At 38.3% G+C, this 27,219-nt stretch overlaps 2 protein-coding genes across 3 annotated transcripts in view; one reads left to right on the top strand and one right to left on the bottom strand.

The window, feature by feature from the left end:
- Window positions 1-16,728, top strand: part of gpc6b (glypican 6b) — a 79,916-nt gene extending 63,188 nt beyond the window's left edge. For both annotated transcript variants that reach the window (XM_084907973.1, XM_084907972.1), the window contains 3 exons: window positions 12,354-12,490; window positions 13,511-13,686; window positions 15,008-16,728. In XM_084907973.1, the coding sequence (XP_084764099.1) occupies window positions 12,354-12,490; window positions 13,511-13,686; window positions 15,008-15,216 (522 nt within the window). In that variant the 3' untranslated portion in view covers window positions 15,217-16,728. The remainder of the gene's footprint in view (window positions 1-12,353; window positions 12,491-13,510; window positions 13,687-15,007) is intronic.
- A 1,113-nt stretch (window positions 16,729-17,841) lies between these two features.
- dct (dopachrome tautomerase) lies at window positions 17,842-26,352 on the bottom strand. Its single transcript, XM_084908397.1, has 9 exons — window positions 26,292-26,352; window positions 21,283-22,209; window positions 20,707-21,006; window positions 20,292-20,392; window positions 19,652-19,818; window positions 19,339-19,518; window positions 19,108-19,243; window positions 18,808-19,009; window positions 17,842-18,253 (listed from the first exon to the last, which is right to left on the bottom strand). Exons 2-9 carry the CDS (start codon window positions 21,566-21,568, stop codon window positions 18,078-18,080), a joined length of 1,548 nt encoding a protein of 515 aa, XP_084764523.1. The 5' UTR covers window positions 21,569-22,209; window positions 26,292-26,352; the 3' UTR covers window positions 17,842-18,077.
- Window positions 26,353-27,219: the final 867 nt, after the last annotated feature.

The following is a 27,219-nucleotide window of genomic DNA, read 5'->3' as shown; positions in this document are numbered from 1 at the left end:
GCATGAATGTTTGAGTGCTTAAATTAAAGCCCACAAAATGAAAACTATAGCTTGTAAATCCAAGTCACCACATCAGCACCGCCTGACACAGATTTGGTCTAGCAAACTGTGACGCTCATTATGTGAAAATGTGCTTCATTAGTGACTCCTTGATGGCTGTTTTGGAAGACCAACTTAACAAGTTCACAAGTTCCTTTTTCCAACTAATTACCTGTATAGTTGACAGTTGCTGTGCGGTGGTGGCTGTTTGTTTAGAAAACAAAGGAACAAACCAAAAAGAACCAAAGCAGACAACATGTCAAGTCGACTCTTTCTTCATAAAACAGCTGTGTTTACAGTTGGTAAGCTAAAAGAGGATGTAACTTTCATTTAGAAGCATGGGACTCTGGTTAGCTTACAAAAGTGTAAACATGTGGAGTTGCACGGCGTGGACATATTCTAAAATTTACGATGGGCAGAAACCTTTAGAGCCACTGGTAGATGTGCGTTGCACTGTATGCTGCGCATGTGCTTTAAGAAACTTTTATTTTTTTTACTTATATGGTAAAACCAAAGTCCTAAAAAGTACATTTTTAAGCTTGGTATTAGTTTTGCATGTTGTCAAAGGAGAAAAAAAGCATAGCAGATCCAACCAAACCTGACTAACTTGGGTGGATCTGCTATGAGATCCTGTGATTTTTTTTTTCAGTGAAATCTCCTCCCTTTTCCCAGAAAAAACATTTCTGTAGAAGAAAGAGAGAACAATATGTTATTTGCACTCACTGGTCACTTTATTACGTACATATGTTTAACTGCTTCTTAAACCAAATGTCTAATCAGGCAATCACATGGCATCACCTCAGCACATTAAGGTTATAGACATGGACAAGATGACTTGTTGAAGTTTAAACTGAGCATGAGTGGTACTGGTCTGAGTTGATCAGAAACTGCTGATCTACTGGGATTTTCCCACCTCTAGAGTTTACAGAGAGATTTGTCCAAAAAGGAGAAAACATCCAGTGAGCAGCAGTTTGGTGGAAATGGTTTGTTGATGCTAGAAGTTAGGGGGAAATGACCAAACTGCTTTGAGATGATGGGAAGGCAACAGCCACTCAAATAACCACTCGTTACAACCAAAGTATGCATACGAGCATCTCTGAATGCACAATACATCAAAGCGTGAAGCAGATGGCTTACAGCAGACCACGCCATGTGGTCTTCTGCTGTTGCTCAAAGGATTGCTGACAAACTGAGGCTGCGTGGACTGGCCAAAATTGTGGAGTAGAAGATTAAGAAAATGTTTCGTGGTCTGATGAGTCTCAACTTCTCTTGCAGCATTTACATGGTAGGGTCAGAATTTGGCATAAAAAACATGAAAGCATGGATCCATCCTGCCTTCAATGGTTCTGGCTGGTGGTGCTGTAATGATGTGGGGTATTTTTTCTTGGTGCCTCTTACTAACGGCTGAGCATAGTTTCAACGCCAAAGCCTACCTGAGTATTGTTACTAACCATTGTTACTAATATCACAAAGAATGAAGGCAGTTCTGAAAGAAAAAGGGGGCTACAAAAGTAAACAGATTTCAACTCAGAGACTCGGCTGCATTATCTTAATGCTAATGTCGGGGGGGGGGGGGGGGAAGCAGTGACATTTAGTAGAGCTGTGGGATCAGTTTACATTTTTTATATTCTTTGTCAATTATGTGAATTTGTTTGTCAAGAGTTGTGAATGTTGAAAAAAATAATGAGAAGCTTGTGGCGCCTTCATTGATTTAAAGATGAAGCACTTAGTTTGCCCTCAGTCACTCAGTTGATTCTCAGGCTGACAATATAAATTTGCGTGGGAAGGCAGAGCCGAGAGGAATGACACATTGCTGATATCTGGCTTGTGGCACCACTGTGGACATATTTATTCCTTGAAAAGAGCATTTAGTGCTTTTGGATCTATATGAAGGGTCTTTTTAACCCAGTCTGTGTGGGTTGTGTTACGTTGTAAATGAGTTTTTCCTCATCCATAGTATACTCTCGATGCCACATTTTAGGTCAAGATGACACATTTCAGATGACCAGTAACCACAAATCCCAAGTTTAACGACAAGCAACACATTTCTTGCTCATAATAGCAAAAATCTGACACTGTTGTGAGTGGGAGTGTGATTCTGATTGCATGGGGCAAACAATACAGCTTTTGAGAAAAAGGGAAGTTGTTTATGTAAATGTGTAGGAAGTAGAGGCTGCTTTGAGCACATCACCATCACTTCCTATGACTAAATTATATGTAAGATGAGCATACAGAGACATTTCCCATAGTGACACATCTCAATCAGGTTATCAGGCAACTGCAGCTGACAGTAATCCAATGCTTTATGACCTTGATCCTATAGTGATAAAAGAGACATTGCACATGCTGTATCAGGGCAAAAGGTGCAACAACCATAGAATACTTATCATCCATTTGTTACTGTTGTCATTCACAAGGCAACACTAGTAAGGTTGTCAACAGGGTGGAAAGAATAACAATCCTGTGTCTCACTGTCAGCTGGGTTGAACAAAACTTTTAAGCTAAAAATATAAGATGAAGAAGCCGTTTCAGCAGAGGGATTTATTCTTCAAGACAATTTCATAACAATCTTATTGCATACGTAAGTGCCTGTGGGTGTAGGACAAGAGGTATAGATATTTTATTTTGTTTTACTTTCTCCAAAGCCTGAGGTTGTTCAAATTAAATTCCCAAAACGACAAAACTGTGATGTGTATCACAATGTGAGTACGGGGCTTATCAAAGTTCAGAAAAGTACAATTTAGAAGGTTTTTCAGGAGCCGGCTTAAGAGAAAACATAAATAATAAATAATTTGATAAACAAACTCAAAAAATACAAACTCAATTCAGAAAAGATAGATATAGATATAGATATATATAGATAGATAGATAGATAGATAGATAGATAGATAGATAGATAGATAGATAGATAGATAGATAGATAGATAGATAGATAGATAGATATGTGTGTAAATGAGAATACAAAATGAGAAGAGCAAAGAAAATCTATACAGAAACTATGTAAACATGATCAGTGCTAGTCCAGTTTGTCCTCTTTTTACCATGCAATACTTAAAAAAATATCAAAAGGACATTTAGAGAAAACAGCTTACAAAAAGCAGCAATTAAAGCTAGCAAGATAAAAATACTCTGTCCTGGATTATAGGTATTACGGTATTAAGATACTGCGTTGGCTAAAGCCACAGAGTGCCGCGGTGTTGTATGAGAACATTTTATGTGACAAGAAAATCTCCAGTCAAAATTGTATTTTTTTTATTTGCTTTTTGAGCGTCTTAAAACAGCATGCTGTCCTCTTGTGCAGTCATTCATTTTGATAAATGTGGGACCTGACTCTGTTTGGCTTGCTGGTCATGCCACGATGGCCCAGATGCATCCATCTTTTAAGAGTAAAGGCAAAATATAAATATCAATAAAAAGACATTTAGACCACTTAATAATTAATCATTTTACTAAGCTTTAAATGATATACCGTGATCTTATTTTGTCATATTAGTCTTCATTTTTGAACGTAGATACAGAGAGGAAATGAATACTGGCACAATAAGTTCTCCAAACCTTGTTTTTCACCACCTCTGAGATTTTTGCAGTCCGAAATGCCAAACAAATCCAAAGTGATTCCCCTGATAATTTGCAGGTCTCAGCAATCCATTATTAACGGCTTGACTTTCTATGAAGTCAATTTTGTGACCATTATATCTCACTATGCTTTTAATATCCCACATATCCTTATTATGGTTTTCTGAGAAAATACACAAAACCAGCATATAAAGGATCAATGTAATGCCTTACATCTGCAATCCAGTTGGATAATTGTTTTAGGGATCTTGGCCAGACGCAAAAGCACAGCTTGTCCACAAGTATATGCTGTATACAAGTTAAAAGGTCACATTATGCTCCATTTTCCTGCAGTCTCAAATCGGCCTATATATGGCAAAGATCCAAACATGACCCACCCTCTGGCGTGGAGATGTACAAATTCCATTACATTTGTGGTCTAGCTTACAAAGATCACATACTTTATACTACCAGATGGGTATAAGATAGTTGCAATGATAGATATGTCGTGAGTTTCTGCTGTTACAGACAGCTGAATGTTACAGTGGCTGCATCTGCTGTGGAATTTTTTTTGTAGCTGTAAATGAAATTTACGAAACCATAAACATGGTTTATTAAACGAAGAGAGGTACAGGAAGGGAAGTCAGTAAAAACCGCAGATATTGGAAAATGCATAGTATAATAAAAACGGGCGCATAATAACTGAGCTAAAATCATGTGGGGGGGGGGGTTTATATACTTTTTTGGATGTTATCATGCTGATAATCAAATTGCCCCAATAACTCTGTTTTACAGTTCGTCACTTTTTTAAGTTAAAATCAAAGGTCAGCCAGCCGCTATAATGCCAAAACAGTATTTTTTCCACAAACACTGATTTTATTTAATTCCTTCCATACATTGTCCATTTTCCCCCTCATCGACTAATGCTGGTGCCATAAAGGCTCTGCTACATTTCATATGTGTCAATTCATTAATGAGGCGCACTGGCCCCATTACACTGTACGCTGCTTGCATCTCTGGGGAACAGGGGTAGCAGGGGAAAACAGGCTTGCCAATGATTGCTCTGTTTTCCATAGTGCATAGCTTCCCTTTAATCATCTCCCTTTTTCAAAGTTCGCCTGTCGTAGCCTTGGGCGAGTCACATGCACAAACTCAATGCCGCTTCATCAATATTCAGTCATTTTTTCCTCACCACGGGATCTTTGTGTGATACATTTTGCTCACTATGATAAACCATATTGCCTAACTGTGTAGTTACCATGGGACTGAGCAAATGGTTTGAGGCAAAAAGACTTAAAATGGGCCATGACAGTCCCGTTCAGTGACGGGATGTAAGTACAACATGAGCTACATCAATAAAGTCATTTATAAGGGAAATACTTGATCTTCGTGTGTGTGTGTGTGTTTTATGTGCAGAATCCAGTATACACAAACCTAGATAAGGTTGGGCTTTAACAACACCTGTGTATTGACTTATGACTAATGAAGTCTTCAAATGCCCCTATGATCACAAGGGATACCAGCATCATTTTGTAAGACATCCTTTTTTCTGTTGCTATTCACAATTTAATATAATCCACTTTACAAAGTGATCAAATCTGATAAATTTAGCCTTAAAAGTCTACAGATGTTGGTTTGTAATTATGCATCTTACACTTTTATTTTTGGAGACAGGTTTTTTTTCCACAAGTTTTTCAAGGTACACAGAGATTCACTGTCACATTGAATTAAAGGCATGATGAATTGTTTCCTCTACAACACTTATGAAGTCTGTATAATGTTGAAAATAAAGTTATGCCTCCAGGGTGCTGCAGAAGCGAGCGCACAAATTCAGTTCAACTTTCAAAACTTAATTTTACAACATAGTAAGACAGCGTGGTAGCAAATCTGGTTTGACGCACTTATGCGATTGCATCAATGCAATGTACAGTATTAAATTAAGGCAGACGTTTTAAAATCGGTGTTTCGGCCGCAGTAATCAGTGATAAATATTCATTAGCTTTGTTTATTGCCCCATATCTTCCCCACAATTTCTGTCAGGTATATAATTAAAATGGATCACACAGCATTTACACTATTGTGTGAATGCCAGGTTGCAAAACCGAAACGAATGCAAAATAATAGCCAGATTTGTGTAACAATACAGTTTTACTTTACTTCGTGCATTCGTTCTAAGGAAGCAGCATAGTAACGGCGTGACAGCGCTGTCACCAGGAGACGCGCTGCTCTGGTTGAGGCTTTCTTGGGCTGTTCATGTCAAATCATGTTTTGGAATCCTGCTGTGGCAGATTTCTACCAGGACATAATCAGTTGTAATCAAGTTAAATGAGGAGGAAGTTAAAGAAAGTGCTGCAGCCTGCAGAATGATCCTTAAAAAATGGATTTATCATGAGCACGTGGCATGTAGCCCAGCAGTCTGTGGGGTGGGGTGATGATATGACATCACTCCAATGTCATATCAAGCCACATAGCTTGTAGGTGGTTGTGATGTTTTCTAACCATGATTTGCTTTTGGTGTACCATTTTCATTTGTGTTAGCACTGCAAGATTAACAGCGGGGTGATGTCTTTCTGGTCTCATCTATTGTGAAGTCACAAAGGGGAAACATTGTTTGCTTTTGCCCTCTGTTGATGGATATTGATTGGATGAAAACAGCCCACATCTATATGCAGTCTGGTAGTTACCTGCTCCAAGCAACACTGCCAGTCACCTTTGAGGCAAATGTTTCCAGACAAGGACAAAGCAGACACAACGATGTGGAGACAACTGCTACTTGAAACATCATCGCAGAGGTCATTTGCTTGATGTGCCAATAACCAATGTTATTTCTACTGAATCATTTTAATAATATGCTAAAAGTACTTTAAAGCCAGATGGCAAGCCTTGGTTGAAAGAATCTGCTGTTTATGAGTTGACTTGAACTGATGAGGAGGATTTTATGACATGTTGGACACCAGACTTAATAGTCATGTCTAGGGACTTATACCCACAGGGATTCAGTCCCCTGTGACTTGACACCATGACGGCTGATTTGTCAACAGCCTTACCGCAAGAGACTGCATTAGTTCCTCAGTGTGACTGGGTAAAATATCTAACTTGATCACAGTTGTGATGAACATGCAAAGTTATTCTTACTGTGGCCTTCCTCCTTGTGAGAAACTATTTGGTCTGTCCTCAAATTGGTCACTGGTCAGGGAAAGAGACTTGTGGCATGGCCAAGGACTTGGTATGAGCAGAACCGACTCCCTGACCCCTGTAATTGAGATGCAGGAAGAATACTGCATTCGTATCAAATGAAAAACTATTTTAACGCAGACAGGAGGAGCAGTTGCCAGGGAAAATAAGTTGATCGAGGAGTTGTCTGCCCCTTGTGGTTTAGTGGGAAGACCTGCTGTCGAGTCTATGATTAGATTGAACGTTCACTAATTTAGTACAGACTTGCAGCAGATGGATGTGTGCCGTGTCAAACAGTGACGACAACCCCAGATATGTGCTTATGAAAAGGACTGGTTGTTAATTAAGCAAGATAGGTGCTTGTTACAGAGAGAGAGAGGAAAGGAGATGTACCAGCTGACTGAAAAGCCAGGGGACACACTCTGCACAGGTCAGCTTGGGGAGCACTGCAAGTGCAGTGTGTGTGCTGAGAGCAAAAGTTATGTAGTCTGGCCGCATATTTCTTTTTTACCGAAAGGCACATAGCACGTACAGACATCATTCTACGGCCAGATAAGAGCTTAGGGCTCTGACATTGTGCCGTCACTAGGAGTGTGACTGCAACTTCAAAGCCAGTGACACGTCAGCTTTTGATCTGAGAATAGGCAAGGGCGTCTGAAAACCACTGGTCAAAGTATAGTTCACTCACATTTCTGTTCTGAGATGAAAGATGGCACACAGCTGCCACACTGTTAGAGAGCCACGAGAACGTATGATCTGCCTGCCTGCACACTCAGCTGTGTGCACAGAAAAACAGCATGGGTGATAAATATTGTAAAAAACACTTTAAGTGTGTGCAATCACAAAGACTTTAAGCCCGTTAACACCGGAATCTCATATGCTCATATGGCTGATTTTTGGAAATAATTACTCTCTGTAAACATTTCCTCATGTTTGTCCACATGAGCTTGCCAACAGCTTTTTACAGCGAGTAAACACTGTATCGCATATCCGGGCTGTTTGGGCAGATTTCATTTGAGGTGAAAAAGGCAAGTTTAAAGGTGAGGTTATGTTTGGATCATAGCACGCTAAGCTGTGTGAGCTGTAATACATTACAGGCTACTTTCCATTGCTGTTGCTGAATTTATTTTCTGTGGTTTGGTGCTGTTAAAAAAAATCTCTGCTTATCTTTTCTTGTGGAAATAAGAGCCATAAAGAGACAAAAAAGAACTGGACAATTAAATAAATGCATGATTAACTGCATTGCACACACACACACACACACAGTGCTCGTTAAAATTCAAAATAATTAAAATGAAAGCTTGGATAAAATGATTCAATACAGAAAGGATAGAGAAGATTGAGCTTATTCTGTATATCAAAGTCGGAAGACACCAGAGGCTTTACCCACAAATCTCTTTTGAATGGGAGCTCTGTTGTAAGATCACGGGTCAGCTAGCCATGAAAGTTTCACTTACATTTAGAACTAAAGCAAGACAGAAAAAGACCAAAAAGAGTGGGGACCTTGCAGAGTCACAGCGAGTAGGCAGAGAGAGAGAACAACGCAGTGAAGAAATATATGGTTCATGACAGGAAACAGGGCAATGGGGTAAAAGAAGAAAAAAATATGTCTGAGGAGGGAAGTGGAGAGTTGACAGTGGTGCTGCAGTGGTGCTGCATACATGATTAAGCTTCAAGGTAAATATAATTATATATTTTTTTTGTTTAAGCTAAGGAGAAGATGTTTAAAAGATAAACCTGGTGATGCTCTTTACTTTATTATTGTCATCAAATTCATAAAAAGATCATAACCTACAAAAAGGTTATGAATATTGATCTTGAAGCCAAATCCTGATTTAGCTTATTCACTTGTGCAACATAGCTCCATTGTATTTTTTGTTTGTTTGTTTCTATTTTAATTAAGACATATTACCTCACCATACAATTGCACTGGGCAACATGTATCTTAAGAGCAATAAACAGGGCCCATTTGTTGTGGATGTATATATACTGCATCCTGCGGGCGCAAGTACCCGTTCGTGCACCAAACGTGGATTAATCAGCCACTTTAAATTGTGCTCAGCAAATAAACTCCTGCTTGGGAAACATTTGTAACTTCCCGGTGCCCAATTGCTGTAAGAAATTCATAAGCCTCTTTTAAAAGTTAAACTACATGCGTTTACGTCTCCTGAGTAACCAGCAGGGGAGAGGATAAATGTCACATGCACAGCTGGGAAGTTGGGAAGTACTCAGAGAGTGAGGGACTAAGTAGCACCTGTTTGGTTTTGCGCCGTTCATGGAATTCATCAACAAGAAACAATATGCATTAAATGTATTATGCATTTATTATGCACAACGTATTTATATATACCAAATATATAAGCTGTCATGTCAGCTGTTACCGGTATATAATAATAAGCTTTACTACATTAATAATAACATTGCTGTATAGTTCACTTTTATTTATTTTTTTGCCAAAGTTAAAGGATTTATCTTAATTCAATATTGGAATTAATAAACTGTTACAGTTGTTAAAGAAACATTTAAAGACATGCATTTGCACACTGTATCACTGGTAGATCAGTGAATAAAGATACAGCACTGTTCCTGTAAGTAATATATAATATAGATGATATGATGCATAAAACAGGACAAGAGCAAGGCTACATACATCCCTGCAGGATTAGCCTCAAAGACCTTTATAGTGCCTATAAAGAATAGGAAATATATGCCTATATATCTATATATACCACTTTTTATTTCAGTGCAGACAGTATATACACTGTATATTTAAAATTATAGAATACATAGCAAATATATATCATTGCAGGAGAAGATGGTTTAATGGGTTTTCAAATGGCTCATTTAGCTCTGTTTATTTAAATAATTATTTAAAATATTTTTAATGAAAATCAAGAGCTACGTTTCTGCGCTGATCTGTCATATTTAAACCATTTAGAAATTATTCAGAAGACATCATTCAGTGGAAAACATCTGTACAGTTAGCAGCGTTTGAAGATAAGTCTTTTTAGCAGCACTTCTAATATCTTAAGGTCCTTGTGTTGTCGGTGTTTTATATGGTCCTTAAATTTAGAAGTTATTGAAGTCCTGGGACTGAATAATAATCTAAAAATGAATACAGCTTGCACTTCTATTGAGTAAATGCTTCTATCAACACCCTCATCAGCCCTTATTATAGATTGTAGATATCTCACACTAATGCCACCTTTAGTGTCATTAGGAATTGGAGCAGCTATCACATAGCATGATAATAGTCATTTGTTAGGATGTCACTGAAAACAAATGCTATGTAATATCCTGATGTGAGGCGCCGGGGAGGTGTTGTGTCTGTGATCTTCATTGTGATTTTAATGAGAATGTCAGTGCTGTCAGTAATAGGTAGCAGATTATAAAAAGAATCACACATCTCCGCTCTGCTTCCTCACATACCATGGGGACATGTGTTTCTTCTACACCGTAGACGTCTTTTGTGTGTATGTGTCTGCGTGTGTGCGTTTTTTGTGTGTGTGTAATTTTGTCTTCCATTAGGCTTTCTGCTGGCATCTGTTTGGATGTCATGTCTTCCATCTATGTTTGGCCACATGGAGCTGAACTTTGATGTTAAAGAAGCTTCATTAGCAAACATAATTAGTTTCAATTTGCAAGGTTATTTTGTCACTTTCATTTCCTCCCTGGATTTTTCGTCTACTCACTTTCATCTCACCAGATCTCAAAGACATACTGCCATCTAGTGGCCTTTGCAGTTGGTTGCATTTGAGGGTTATTTGTTGGAGTGGTAGTATTTGTTCATAAGCAACGTCCAGTTAGACGAGAGGCAGACTTTTCTCAGAGGCTTGTTTATAATTGTGTTAAGTTTGCAAAACCTTTCTCTTTTGCAAACTTAACACGGACTTTTTAAGGTTGTTTTTTTCAGTTCATGAACCTTTCAGATTTTTAAAATTCTGTTTCAAATAGGATAATAAATTAGCTGCTGCTTGCAATACCTTTTCACTTGCATCCACGTGAAATAATGGCCATGCAATACTTGATAGAGGTATTAATCGAATATTTTCATATCAAAAATGTGTCATTCCTAGTTCAGTTCCCACTTTTTCCACAGATTCTGTTTTTTGCCAGCAGATCCTGAGGAAAACTGTGAATCTCACTTGTTAGACTTAACTTAATGTATGAGGTTTAGTCAAACATTGCCAGTCAATCTCTTGTATTGAGTGTAGCCTCGACCCTCTGGGCAGTATCAGAGCTGCTCAAGTGCTTTGGCATCAGTGTGACAGGATTAACACATCAAAAGCAGTGTCAAGGCCTACAGCAGCGTCACACAGTCAGTACAGCACCTTTCATGTTCTGCTCAGGTTCTCTACAATTTCACGTAAGCCAACAGCAAGTCAGACGGAAAAAGATAATGGGGCCAACCTGCTGCTATCAGGCTTTCCCTCAGCTTCAGTGAAATATGTCAAATTCTGTGTGTTTGATGAAAGATTGGAGTTCAACAGGCTCAAGTCAGGAAGCGATATCTGACTTTGTCACATGGCTGGGATGCAAAGGAGCATTTATGTCTGGCATTCAGTTTGAAATGATTGCTGCAAGCCTGCATAGTCTTACTTTCCATGATGCAAACATTTGATAGTCAACAGAGAAGGAAAAATTAAACCCAAATCGTTTGGTACGAGTTCAAGTGCGAAGATGTCTTCCTGAGGTTTATAATCAGCTTGTTAAGGTGTGTTAGTGAGCAAAAGTGAAATGCTTCTCTACCTTTTTCACACGAGATGCACCCAGAGTAACAGTAAGCTTTATTCGTTTCACTCAAATGCAAGTTTTCAACCTGCCATTTCTCATCCACTGTGTGTCAGAAATGTCTTAGTTTAATTTAGTGTTTGTATTTTCTCTCAAATGATTTTACAGCCACATACTGTTGTTAGTAACACTGTGGGATTTGGTTTTTTAATGACTAATCATGACTGTCAGTAATGGTAATATTATAGGAGCTTGACCTTACAATATAAACCACCTTGAGGCAATTGTTGTTATGATTTGATGCTATAGAAATAAGAAATAGGAGCATTTGAGAGGACTGTCATGTACTTTTTAGAAAAACAGCACATTGTCTTTTTCACATGTCATACATATATTAGGAGACATAATGCCTTATTGACTTCAATTTGTGTAATTACTTCAATCAGTTTGACTTTGTAGACATTTTCTCTTTAGCTGCTATTTTTTTATTACATTAACTGTGCAGAGTTTTTAGATACAAAAAGACTGTTTCGAAACATAATGAATAGCTTATAGCTGTTAATAAACGCCATATTAATGTGCAATAAAAATGTAATTCAGTAAATATTTATGACCATCTATTCTTGTAGGTACTGCTGGACTCGTATTTTGTTTGATATTTGGGGCTGTGATGTGAGGAACTGAAGCGAAACTGATTTTTCTGTATTAATGTTACATTGTAAGCATATAAAAACATCAATAACATTCCTGAAACTGTATTTATGATATGTATCATCCTTGATTGGAAATCAGACTTCATGTACTTATACAGGAGGCTTTTTTCCTATCTCACAATGACCCCTGTCCTTGTGTAGGTGGTTGACATAAAAGAGAAACTAAAGGACTTCAAGAAATTTTGGTCCAACCTGCCTGAGGCGATGTGTGTAGAAGACAGAGTGACCGCTGGAAATGCCAGCGAAGAGGAGTGCTGGAACGGACACACCAAGGGCAGGTAAGGGCAACAGAGCCCGAAGCTAATGCCAGCTAACACAAAAGGGTAGAAGTCCAAAGTCTGTTCAACCTGCTTCATATTAAGAAGTCTAAGCCTAGAATTAAGAATCAGATTATGTGCTTTCACCTGCTCTGCAAGAGCTTAGCATGCGTTTTGATTTGAACTAAAAGTAAGCTGTTGTCTTAAACATTATAAAAAAAACTTTTCTATGTGGTTTCAATTCATCTCGTGTAAAATATCATTTGCTTCCATGCGTTTTGAATTTGGTGGCATATTTGTGAAATTGTATTTTTCTTCTTCTTCTTTTGTTTTTAAATGTTCAACCAGCATCTAGATCCATCTGTTATTTTGGTTTCATTTTAAAAAGCTAACATTTGCATTAGGGCTCCAGATTCCCCGGCCATTACTGATCTAACTGAGAAATCGATTTTTGCTTTTAATCATTATATCAACTATATGATTTTGAATATTTTAAACTTCTTTAATTGTTTTAATTGATATTCAATGCTATTTTCAGTGGCAGAAAAAACAACATCAATTAAAGAAGTGAAATTTTGCCTCTTTCACCTCAGCAAAATTTCAGATGTGTGTATTTTCCAGAGTGATCTGGACTTATGGAGAACAATTGCTGCTGTGTCAGATGATCTGTGGAATTCCATCACATGACGACCTGCCGCTTATTTATCGAGCAGGAGTGCATTCAGCTGACACGTTTTCCCGAGAGAAATATGTCAAAAGAATGTCAGAACATTACCCTACACGACTGGGTCAAATGTTCATTTTTCCAACATTGTTGTTACCTCAAAGAGCAATTCCCAAGTGCTGTACTGGACCCATGACTCAAAACATTTATGGAATTCGAACATGTTTAGCCTGTCTCTGTTTTTGTTGAGTGAATGCTTGTGATGAGATTTCAGACAAAGCAGTCTATAACAACTAAACAAAGTAAAGGTTTTCTTTGTTTAGCAACAAAAACTTATCAATGAAAGCTGTTTTCTTTTCTTTTCTTTTTCCATCAAGGTACTTTCCTGAGGTCCAAAAGGATGGCCTTACCAACCAGGTGAATAACCCTGAAGTGGGTGTTGACATCACACGCCCAGACACACTCATCCGTCAGCAGATCATGGCTCTGAGGGTGATGACTAACAAGCTGAAAAATGCCTACAATGGCAATGATATCTACTTTCAAGACTCAAGTAAGCCATTTGCCACTTCTGTCATACACACAAATAGAACAACTCACTACTAATAAACTGTCTGCCTAACCCTAAGGCAAAGGTGATCAGCGTCAGTAAAACTGCAAGCAGAACTAAAGGTGCAAATAACAAAAATTGTATAATAATAATAATAATAATAATAATGATAATAATGATAATAATGATAATAAACAAAAACAACAACAAAAACATTTTGAGACGTCACACTGAGTGTGCAAAATCACGTTCTGTTTAACTGTACAAATGACACAATTGTCAAAGGAGCTTGCAAAGAAAAGCGTCTGGACTTCTTTAAGTTGCTTGAAGACGTTTCACCTCTCATCCGAGAAGCTTCTTCAGTTCTAAGGTCAAATGGTGGGGAGTCCCAGATTTAGACCTAGTGGGAGTATCCCCCCAAAGATGGACAAAAGGACCCCCTGATGATCCTCTAATCACCTGAGCCAAGGTGTGAAACTGGGTGTGGGTCCCAATCAGCCAGGGTTTCGGGTGAGCTCATTGTGAAACCTGGCCCCACCTTATCATGCGAATTCCTGAGGTCAGATGACCCAGGATGTGAGGGGGTCCTTTTGTCCCTCTGTGGGGGGATACTCCCACTAGGTTTAAATCTGGGACTCCCCACCATTTGACCTTAGAACTGAAGAAGCTTCTCGGATGAGAGGTGAAACGTCTTCAAGCAACTTAAAGAAGTCCAAACGCTTTTCTTTGCAAGCTCCTTTGACTACAATGACCTGGATGACTGAGAACCTTCACAGACAAATGACACAATTATACCAATAAACAAAGTAAAGAATCACAAGTAAATACTCACTGCTAAGTTCATTTTAGCCACTTGGGGGCAGTAGAAATAGGGAGACACATTTTTTAAACATCTTTGCAGATTTTTACTTAATGTCTACTTGATGAATAAAAGTTTAGCATTGAGTCTAATTTAAGAATTGTTTTAAGTCTCCCATAAGTTGATGAGAAATATATTTGAAGCTGAATGCTTGACTGTGTTAACCAGGCAGTGTCTGTTTATTATTTACAGCATGTGTGCATGTGTGTAGTGTGTATATATTAGCATATCTGAACAACACTGAGTTTATGATACAATGTGCTGACCGTAAAATTAAGTCAATTTAAGAGACTAAAGGAAAACAGAGAATGACACATTTCCCACCAGGTGGGTGATAATCATGTGATATTTAAACCCTTTAATTTATACATGAGAAAGTTCCACAGTGTCTGCTGGAGATTTTGAGCAATGTTACACTGCTATTGCAGTGCTGTGCTCATTCTGGCTTGTGTTACGGTATTGCAGGCGATGAAGGCAGTGGCTCAGGCAGTGGCAGCGGCTGCACAGAGGTCTGCCCCACATACATGGACGGTACGGCTGCGACTGAAATCCCCGTGGTGAGAGCCGACCGGAGCGGGCCTGTGGATAACTCTGCCCCGCTCTGTGCACCGTCTGTAGCACTGCCAACCATGCTGGCCCTTTCAGCCTTGGCACTTCAGCGACAGTGGAGATAATGCTAGAGGAACAGGCTAAACATGGACAGCAGGGTTTTTTTTTTCCTTTTTTCCCTTTTTTTTTGCAGTTTTTTGTATTCAGGCAGATTGGAGCAGACAGCATTCAGACTGCCAGCTTCAAGGCAAGACGAGTCTGCTCTGAAAAAGAAAGCAGTCAAGCATCATGAGTTCCCACTTTCCCAAAGATTGTGCAGTGCCATCCTTAGACTCGATATGTTTTGGCATCACTTCACCATCTAACAGCGATGCCACCCCTACTAACTCTGCTTCTGAGATTTTAGTAAAGGTATTATTGTAGGTCTTAATGTGGAAAAATATAACACGCACTTTGATTGTTTTGATTTTTTTTTATTGCAAAAAAAATAGTTTATTGTGTGTTGGAAAAAATGTTGAGAATGTGGTCATTTTATACACGTATTATTTTTTTAAAGCAAAGGATCCTTTGATTTGATCTGAATGGAACATGTGGTTTTAACTGACACCTTATTCCATTGTCATGAACTTATGTGCCAATTATTCATTTCTGATGAGAAGCGTAATGCTGTCATGTTTATTTTTAGATCAAATGCAGCTTCTAAATTGTGTTTCACAATCATTTTAACTGTGTCATATGGAAAGATTGTAGTTAAACTATGTCATGGGTTGGTTATGCATCTGCACAGCTTTTAGCTATTCTCTTAAAAACCTTTCAGCAGCTGCATTGCGCTTAAAGTCACTGTTAGGGTTAAGATTGACATTTTATATACTAATTTGCCTTGCAGCAAATTCATTATGTGCAAAAATATTCTCATATCAAACTGGATCCTTAGGCTTCAAGAGTAGATAGCCTGGACAGATTTATTATGGAGCAGTTACTCACATTTAGAGAAGGTGCCGCTAATATATGGGTTATGCTGTCAAGGTAGATGCTGCCTCTGCAGCGTTGTGGTGTCCATGTCCTGGTATAAAATATATTTATACCATGTCAAATATTGTGATTGATAATATAATTAGTAAGTTAAGGGTTGCACAATGGGTCTCATGCAACCACTAAAATGCAAACTTGTCAGTAAAGGAATAGTGCCTAAAACTAATCAAATACAAAGAGGTGTTTAAGTGCTGCATACAAGTGTTCTTCTCACAGCACAGAGGAGGTCATGTCAAGTCACTGAAAAGCAGGATTATCTTCTTTAACTGTGTAAATGGACGTTTACCATTTTGCACTCGAAGACGATTACTATCAGTTCTTGGGCTGCTGTAACCTCGATGTTAATTTACAGTAACTAGGGCTTTTAGCATTTTCAAAAAATACTCTAGAAATATTTACAGGATTTTGAGATGATTCATTAATACTGTAAATGTTGTTTTTCCTCTTATTTTTAAGGTTCAGTAACCAAAGCATATTCTGTGTGTAAATGAACACTGTAGGACCAAAACTAAAATACTTTGTGACAGTATTAACAAGTTGAAATTACAAATTTAAAAAAAGAAAGAAAATTATATATCTATATCTATCTCTCTCTCTCTCTCTCTCTCCCTATATATATATATATATATATATATATATATATATATATATATATATAGAGAGAGAGAGAGAGAGAGAGAGAGAGATATCTATATATATATATATATATATACACATATATATACATATATAGATAGATAGATAGATAGATAGATAGATAGATAGATAGATGTATATCTATATTCATCTATATATAATAGTTGCAAAAGGTTATGGAAATATTAGGAGAAGAAGCAGCAACAGCACATAGTGGTTACTGGAAATGTAAAGAAAGGGTCTCTAAATTTATCTGGAAAGCTTGAATGCTTGCGTCTGCAGCACAGACAGGCTTGAAGCCGGCCACAGTCACCTGTGAAATGAGAATCTGTGGAGACTGGACAGAGCTGAATGCTTCAGTGAAGCGCCTCACTAGAGCGTACTTACGGAGAATGTGAGAGGCCTGGCCGTGCTGAGGGGGGCGGACAAAACCAGCCTGTATGTACGTCCACTGTTCTCTGAGAGCCCGACAGGTTCATAACCAACAGGCCTGCTAAGCTTACATTTCCAAGGAATTAGCCTGTATTAAGTCCTTTGCGGCATATCACTGAATATTTGTTGAGCTTTTTCTTTATTTCATACGAGTCACTTTTTTTAACCCACATTTATTTCAAGAATATAGAGGAAATATGTCAAAGTTTCATTTAAAAGGACCCATTATTCTAAATTTTGATCTCATAAGATGCCCTTTTTATTGTTTTGTATCACTGAACTTTTAATATTTTTGCAATAAAATATTGAAAATGGATGTATGGTCAGACAAATTATGACTCACAAAAATGCTCAGTTTGGGTTTTTTGTTATCTCTTTGTTTGTTTTTCAGAATTAATGCATTGCTGTTTGATTTCAAAACTAATGAGGAAAGGTTTCTATGGGGTTTTAAAATAATTTCAAACTGAGGTTTGAAGAACTAGTTGAGCAAATATGCCTTACTGTTTTTGGTGCAATTAAGATGATTGCATTTTTGTTTTATTGCTGTTCTTGAGAATAAATTCTTATTTAAAAAAAACCCAAAAACAATTTGTAATCATATATGTTTTATATATATTGATGATTGAGATGGTAAATCAGGTTAAAACTGGTTAAAGTAGAAATGCATTTAATTAAAGACTGATTTAAGAGTGCAAGGTACTTGGTAGAACAATCGTGTGATTCATTTGCTAACATGAAATTAGATGCAACAGCTAAAACACAACATGCTATTCAAAGACAAGATTATTATTCTGCTCTTCTTCATAGTCGTGACAGCAGACAGGGTGCTCCATTACTATGAGGTATGTTTGAGCACTCAAGCGCATTTCAGAACAACAGGTGAAATCTAGGCTTCTTCTGTGTACTTTCTATTTGTGAAATCTGCTTTTATCAGAGGTTCAAAGCCTCTGTTTCTCCGCTGACGCAGGGAGAGCACAAAGATAAGGAGAAGTACCAGGAGACCGATGAAGATTCCTCCCAGAGTGGAGCCCAGCACAAAAACAGCCGGTCCTCCATCTGCATCTGTATAGATGAAACAGGAGATGGATTGCTGAAACCTTTGCAATTGCAGGTTCATTGAATATGAATGAGATCTGTAAATAAGAAGATATTTATTCCAACATAACAAAAAGAGGGTTTTTTTATGTTGATGAGCCAGCGCCATGGATTTGAAAGTGGTCGGCAGTGAATTGATATTTGTTTTGAAACATGCAATGTTGCCCTGTTTTATTAGTGTTCACTGAAAGGCCACACGTGTCTGTGGCATATATATAATTGAGAAATTTTGCCAAAAAGCTATCCATTAAAACCATAATCTGTCATTTTCAGACTTTGGTCTTGCACAGATCATGTTGGCAGTCTAATTTAGAAAATTCTGTTTATTTTTTTTCTTTAATAATTGTATGGGTTAGGTATGTCTACTCTTCATGCAAACCCAGGCTAACTCTTTGCTTCATGCACACTGTACACACTTGAGTGAAATCAATCTTTACTCTCACCAGTAAGAAATTACATCAATTTTCCAAAAATGTCCACCTATCCCACCGATCAAAGTTTTTCTTTCACTATTTGCTCACCATCCAGGGAAATGGCATAAGAATATCCCAGCTGCTCAGATGGAACATACACTTCCTCATTAGTAATGGAAGGGAAGAAGGGAACCATGTTGTAGTCTCTGTTGTGTCCAATGGGGGCCATCTCATCTGGGAAAGTGGCGTTGGATGGAACAAACCTTCTCATCCATTCATCAAAAATGGCATCAGTGAAAGCATGGAGCACCTGCGAGGAACAAATAACAAATATCATTTTTATTAAAATGAAAACAAAGTGTGTCAGAGATTTTTTTATCAGAGGAAACTATTGAATTAGGTTTTCACCAGAAAGATGGGGTCATTGGCTGAAGAGTGAGCCAACGAGCTGGTTCCATTGAGCATTGAGTGGACAAGATTGTGAAGGTTGTCAACGGTTTCGTCCAGTTCTCCATCTGGTTTGTCGTACCCTTCGAGAGCATTTCTGTGAGGTACAAACAACAGCATTGATTCATTTATTCTGTGAAAGAGGTGGCATAAATTTAACATCATTAACAATGGTGAACACTCCACTTTTACCTAAAGCTAAAGGAGGAGTTGGTGAAATAGGGAGGGCTGTCAAAGTCCCGAATTCCAAGACAGCTTCTGACGTCAGTCATTGTAGGCAGAGTCCTGTTGCCTTGCCGGATCATCCCTCTCTGTATGAAACCTTCACTGGTTCCATTACAAAGGGTCACGAGACGATTGTAGTCGTCGAGACTGGAAATAAATTAGATACACGTAAAGAATTTAAATGTTTCACCAACATGTACCATGAACATTCGTTAATTGGTTACACATTTTAATACAATTACTGACAATTGTTTCCCTCCAATCAGTATTTTCTGCTGACCTGTTACACACCACCCCCCATCTGGAGAACCTGGACTGGTTACTGATGAGGAAGGGGTTGTCTGGGTTTCTGCCTCCCAGCAGAGTGTCAGTACACACATCACACTCACTCTGCCCTGTGGCAAAGTTCCAATATGGGATTGCAAAATTCTCATTGCCAGTAAGTCTCTGCAGAAGAAAAAGAAACACTCGTGTGTCTATGAAAAAGTATTGCTAAATCAGCAACATGGCTCTTTAGGGATGTTTTATAGGGCCAACTCTCTCTCGTTTATATTTTAGATATATAATTTTTAGGTATACCATTTTTTTTATTGTTTAAGTCTGTCTTTTTTTAATGCATGAGAAGTTTAAAATGTCTTTGGGAAATATTGCAAGAATGATTTGTCTGTCAATTTTTCACCAAAATGTTAGTCATCAGTAAGCTTATTGAATATAACATGCATTAATCTGAGCTTTAAACAGATGTCCCTTTGACAGGTCATTTATGTTTCATCAGTGAATTTAAACAAGAATTGTGCACGCAATTTAAAAATCTGATGAGCCCAAATTTAAAAAAATGCAAATTGTTGTACAAAAAAATGAAAATATAATATTTTAAGAGATGTTTAAAAAATACAAAAATAATACAAAATTCCAAATACCTGGAGTTCTCTTTCCAAACTCAGGAGGTGATACCTGTGCCAAGTAATGAATGCTGGCCCTTTGTGTGAGAAATCAATGGCTTTGAAGGGACGACCTGGACCTGGAGGAAAATGAATTGTTTCATTAGCTCCTCTTTAGTATCACAACAGTTCTGAGCTTAATAAACACTATATCTAATGCCTAAAAATATGAATTTTATAATAAACATATGAGAACGTAAAACAAAAAGTTAAGTAAAAGCATTCCTCTTATCGGTTTATATGTTACAGAATTTTTGTAGTTACAGTAAAAAAGGTCTATATTTGGAATTGATCAATTCTAACACATATTTCTATTATTGTTATATTCCTGAAAAAAACCTCACACATTTAATAGTTGTAGTGGTTTTGTGTAAATATGACCATGATGGCTTACCAAGAAGAGTGTCTCTAACAGAGTAGTAATGCTGCCAGACAAAGAAGTCATAAACGGAGATGTTGGCAATCTGTGGCTCGGTTCCATTTGGTCCGAGGAGTCCGAGCCAGTGCTGAGTGGCGATGACGTAGTCTGGGTGGATGCTGCTCTTGGCCAGTTCCAGAGCGTCCAGGAACTCTTGGAGCTCTTCAGGGGTCAAGGAGTGGATATTCTTCCGCACAACGGGAGCTTTCCTCTGGTCACAGTTTGGTCCGATCCAGCCAAACTTGCACTGGCCGCAATCATGACCTGCAAAGTTACCTGCAACATAAAGAGCAAATTAATTGTCAAATTGTGCACAAACATGTAGTCACAAAACACTGTACAACAAAATAATAAAACCTAAAAATGCAGTTTAAATGCAAAAGATAAAAACAGTTACTACTGCTAAGACTCTCAACAGAAGGCCTCATTAAATAAAAAGCAGACAACAGACAAGGTTTAACACAACCCTTTACCTAGATAAATCTAAGTCTACTTTAACCATTTACGGATTTAACTTTTCTTATTTATCTAAATAAGCTGGTCAGGACCCACCAGTACATCTGCAAGTCTGATTGAAGAATTTGGTCGGCCACCTCTCTCTGTCATCAACATTCCTTAGTCTGTACGGTCCTCCCCAGGGTTTGGTGTCGACTCGAACAGCAGTGCAGCTTCCTCTTCCCGACAGTGAGCCACACACATTGGCAGGGTCTGAGCCCAGAGCAGGGCAGCACTGCTTGGACAAAATCCCCTCCACTGTGCAGCACACTCGAGGAAACTGAGCCTCTGACAGGTCAGGGCCAAAGAGTAAACAAAGAAGACCAAGACCCAGAGCAATCATGATATATCACCTGTTTCTTTCAGTCAGCAGTGACAAATCAGTTTGTAGATCAAATCTCAGCTGTAATACGCTCAATTAGTTACCCCAGAAGAGTGTGGAATCCCACTCTGCTACGGTTCCTTGCTGTGTATCTTTGAATTAGATTCAGTGATAGGTTTAATATCTACAGAAACAACTCCTGCAGCTAAATCATGCTGTGTTCCAGTTGCCTTCATGCACATTAAGAAAGCCTCTGATTTCTGTTCTTGCTTTTGTAGAGGAGGATTAAGCCACTGGTCTTGTGATGATCACCTGACAGCAGAGCTGTGAGCCACACTAAGATCCGGATGAATTAACCAAGGAACTGCCTGAAGGAACTATTAAGGATATGTATAGAGACTTTGTGCCAAAGAACTCCATTGTGATTTTTATTTGTTAGCTGTGGTTGAGTCATATTCAGCTATCCAAATAGAACAAAAATAGTTTTCAAATCAGTTCCCCGACTGTATGCCTAGTAAATCTAAATAAGAGACTAATCACTTTAATCCTGCCAGACGTTTTCTGAAAGTTTTGGAGCTTGTTAGTACAGGTTGGTTTTGAGCTTTTTGCCCTCCACATTTTCACCCCAGGTCTCAGCTGACGTCTTTTGTTATCCATGTGATCTGCGGGAAGAACAGCAGTAGAAGTATTACGATGTTGTTTCAAAGAACTCTTTTATCTTTCACACACTATCCATACAGTGTCACTGTCTGTGTGATTCCTAACAAATAAAGAGCATAATGGCACATGACAGTATGAAACTACTGGAAAAGGTTTGATATCCATCCATTCACTTCCACTTATCCTTTTGCAGGGTTGCAAATTTGTGCATATTTGATATCAGTCACATAACCAGTGGCAGAAGAACTATGATATTTTAAATACACATGGCAGAAAACCCTACAATCAAAATGCAGGGACATTAATTGCTGCCTAAACTTAATACCTGGTTGTGCCACCCTTAGTAGTAACAACTGCAATCAAGCATTTGTGATAACTGGCAATGCATATTTCACATCGCTGTGGAGGACTTTTGTCCCCCTCTTTTTCGCCAAATTGTTTTAATTCAGGCACACCGGAGGCTTTTGGGGTATGAGCGGTCTGTTTAAGGCCATGCCAAAACATCACATTCTGATTCAAGTCCAGACTTTGGCTAGGCCACTCCAAAGCATTCATTTTGGGGTTGTTGTTTTTTTAGCCATTCAGAGGTGGACTTGCTGGTGTCTTTTGGATCATTGTTCTGCTGGCCAACCCAAGCTTTGGGGCATGGTCAAGCATTCTCCTTCATTATATTCTGATATAGAGCAAACTTCAAGATTCAGTCAAGTCCTCCAAGTCCTGAAGCACTAAAGCAGCCCCAGACCATCACACCATCATCACCATATCTGTATTTAATCGGTGGCAAACTTTTTTTTTTGCGAAGTTACATGATGTGTACTGTGTCAGAAGGGATGGTAATCTGATCAAGATATTATCATAACAATACAGTAGCGGTCAAAGTTTCTTTTCAATAGTTCCTTGAAAGTCATTCCTGAAGACAGAACAACTCGTTCTGATAATAGCTGAATAACTCTACTGTGTCCAAAAGACTTTTAAAGAGTGGTGTTAATGGTGCTGTTTAGATTTCACTGGATTCCATGTGACAAATTGTATTATTAGCAATCAGTGCTGAATAAAATAGAACAGAATAGCCCTTTATTGTTATTGTGCAACGAAACTCCTGGAGTTTTAAGAATGGGTCGCACCGTCTTCTGGGATACAAATGAAAAACAAATAATAGTAAACTAATAAACTTTGTTTATTTTCAACACTTAAAGAAGATTGAATTAGTCACTAACCACACACGCGGTTGTACTTGTGACTGAAAAGTATGAGTTCTTTCTCTTTGTGGGTTTGAGTTTTGATACAGTTTGTTTCTCACTGCCCTTAAGAAATAAATCTGTTTTACCCAGCCTGTTTTCAGAGGCAGAACAACTAGAAGTACTTTCTGAGTGAAGCCACTAATCCTTACATTTAACAGACCCATACTATTACTTCCAGCAGTGGCCTTCCATGTGGCTGATGAGAGCCTATGTACATGTACTAATTAATGTCATGAATAGGCAGTTTTCCCCTACTGGGGAAGACTTCCTTTACTGATATCATTAATAGTAAATGTAAATTAAATTGATAAAAACTGTGTGCTATAACACAGGGCTTTTTAATGTTAGGCCCACGGTCTGTAACAGTGGTAGCCCATGGTTGTGTTACATGCAACAAGAATAACATGTGGAACTATGCTTTTATTTCATTAGCATTTTTCGTCATAACATAATAGACTGTGCTCAAAACCCATTAACCAACACAAAATTTTAAATAGCCATAATTTGAACACGAAGAAAACCTGTTTTAAGTGCAGCTCAGTCATACAATTTCCCCCTTTTCATAATGGGATGGCATTCATAAAGAAAAGTATCCAAGTCAAAGTATATTTAACTTAACAACTTTAGCTGTTGTTATGATTCAGTGCTAAAATGAACTGAAAACTGAATTGAAAATAGCTTAACAGAGGTAAAGTAAAAATAAACACAAGATTTATAAAGCAAATGTAATCGCAGCTCCATGAGAAAAGTCATGTGTGACCATTGCTTTCTTTATGCAACAGGCCATGTGAGGTTCACTGCACTCAAAAGGATTAAGAAGCAGAACTCCCTGGAATTTCTCTGTTTAAATTATTTCACATCAGTTTCAGTAAATAAGTGTACCTACTTGTGCAGATGCAGACTCACAGGCCGTTTGATTGTGGTTCATCACAGTCATGGCTTGCCATGTGTACTAAATGAGATCTGTTGCCACTGAATGGCGTGATAGCTCACGCAAACCAATAAAGAAGTGTAAATCGCATCACAGACAAGATACGATCAATCAAACACTAACAAGAAAAACATGTTTTAATGGTTAAGCAAACAAAATTAGAGACGTGGGGGGAAAACAGAAGTGAACACAAACGAATCAGTTTGAGTTAGAAAAGACTAAAATAAAATATCCTTAAAAAGTAAGTAAATTAAATGTATTTAATTAATTTGTTAAACATAGTGTGCAAATTGGGGAAAACTTATGGGAGGAGTCTTTTGCAAGTAAATCCTAACATGGCATCATCCATATAATGGAGTATAAAGATAAATGTTATAAGGAGTGGAGCTCTAGAAGGACTTTACATCCCTCGGTGGTGGTAGTGGGGGTGTTGGTAAAGAATGCAGAGCGATAGCTGCAGATGGATTTGATGTGGTGCAGAACTTCTCATGAGTCATAGTTGAAGCATCCTGCTTCTGATAACAATTCAGGGAAAGAGGTGGAGACGTGGATTTGGTTTGCAGCGATCAGAGAGCAACAGAGAAAGAAACGGTTTTGAAGTTTGACACCAATGAAATGAATGGCTCGAAGAGGCTGTAGCAAAATGTGTTTGGTTTATCTGTAAGCATGAACAACCTGGGTCAGCCAGTGTTGCCAACTCCTCAGTAAGGAAAATCGCTATTCGCTGTCCCAAAATTCGCTAGAAGTCGCTAAATGATGTCATCGCCTAATTTGCACAATAGGTCATGCTAATGTAATTGTAACCTACGTTGTTGGAGAGAGAAATAACATCGTGGAAGAGACATAAAGTGAGTAAAAAAAACGTCCTAAATGCATTTAGAATTTATTTAGAACTACAAATTAAATTTATTTTAGCAATTATTGTTTTTTTAATGTCACAATTCCAACCCTGCTCCTTTACCCGGGCTTGGACCGGCAAAAGTGACCCGAATTGGCACTCTGGGAGAGTTACTTTGTGTGTGTGTGTTTATTAGTAGTTTTAAACCTTGTGATCCACAAAACAGCAACAACAGTAAAAGAACTGACTGCGTTACAGTCGGTGCGGGAGCAGCGGTTTCGCTCATGCGCGATTCATTTGCAGTTTGGACGCATAGGTGTGCACATCTCCTTCCCTGATAGCAGCTGGGCGAGGACTATCCTCCACCTGTGAGCGCTTTGGCACGGTGCACTGCTGCTTGTTGAGAGTAAGAGCCATATGCGCTTTCACGTCAAAAAGTTGTCATAAATATGTCTCCAATAACACCAGAAAAAGTCGCCAGATTTGTCGCTTGTCGCTTTTTTAGAAAAAAAGTCGCTAAGGGGTCTGAAAACTCGCTAAATATAGCGACAAAGTCGCTAAGTTGGCAACACTGGGGTCAGCTGATTGAGTTGGAAGCACAGAAAGTCAAATAAAGGAAAACAGAAGTTTGCTAAAGAGAGTCACAATAAAGACAATGTTTTAGAATAATTACTTCATCGGGCAACAAACAGCACGAATAAGGGAGACGCTGAGTGAGTAGGTCTGTGCAGGTCATATTTTGAATCTAAAATAAGGTCATTCATCTACGGAGCCCCGCAAGGGACGTGGGAGAAAAAAAAATAAGATGAACTTTTGCGAGATCTCGCAAAACAAACTCGGGATCTCGCAAAACTTTTGCGAGACGTATCATGAGTACACGAGAACGCAAGTACGTACGATTTCTCCTCCATATTCATATCGGTCTTTTAAATGAGCCCACACTCTGTACAAATGCACACAAACATGAAAACTCAAAGAGAGCAGAAAAGAAACGATCATGTAACCCTTGCTGTGACTCAGACGTGAAACCTAACAAATATGAAATTTATATAAATCAATTAAAATTATACTCACAGATAAAAAACGATCTGTCAGCGTCTCATTCACCCAGCGGTGCAGAAAGAGTTAAATTACGTTCTCTACTGGAGTCCTACGTCATGTGACAAATATGGCCAATGTGATTGGCTGTGCCTTTCAGGGAGCTCTCTTTAGTTTTAGCAGCGGTAAGCCTGCGCTGCGAGGAGGAGAGGAGGATAGGAGAGGAGGATGGCAGCACAAAGGAAGAACCTGGATATAAGAAAGTATTTTTCAAAGAAACCTGTAAGTCACTTAAACTCAAGTTCACTCATAAAATGTGTCCGTCATAATAACGTTACAGACTATGTTAGGCTTTGGCCGACATCAGTCTAAAATTGTATGTACCCATTAATAACGTGTTTTGGAAACTAACTGCACAACAGGCAGCACTCCCAGAGTAGCATTTCTAATTTTGATTGAAGCTGTCGGAGAAAACGGCAGCCTCGAGCAAACCAGGATATTAGTTTACAGAGGCTGTTAAAATTAATGTCAAAATGTTGGTGACACAATAATTTCATCCTAATGGCATTGACATATTCATAGGGTTAATTTTTGAGACAAAATATCATGAGGTAGTCACGATTTTGCAAATATTCCACCTTGTAGTGCAGTTTGCACAAATTGTTGTAAAAATGCACTCACCCTACAAACATTACTGATGTGTCAAGATCTGCACAATTTGACAGAAACACTGAAGCAGCTACACATTTTATTCTTATTGTCATGTATGTCCTATTTGTCAGGTGACAGAAGAACCAACACAAAGCTCAGAGAGCAATGGTGATACAAGATCACAGGTGAAATTGGATGATGACTTGGTGGTTCATTACTGTATTTGAAGCACATATGTGACTGCATGTATTTGGAATGTCTCACTGTTATTTATCAGGTGACAGAGGCAGCTCTGCCATGTTGTAGCTCAGAC

The sequence above is a fragment of the Perissodus microlepis genome, chromosome 16 (assembly GCF_051167445.1).
Source record: "Perissodus microlepis isolate ML-2025 ecotype Zambia chromosome 16, ASM5116744v1, whole genome shotgun sequence".
NCBI classification, from domain to species: domain Eukaryota; kingdom Metazoa; phylum Chordata; class Actinopteri; order Cichliformes; family Cichlidae; genus Perissodus; species Perissodus microlepis.
The sequence above is the reverse complement of the archived record's forward strand: the minus strand, read 5'-3'. Positions and strand labels throughout refer to the sequence as shown.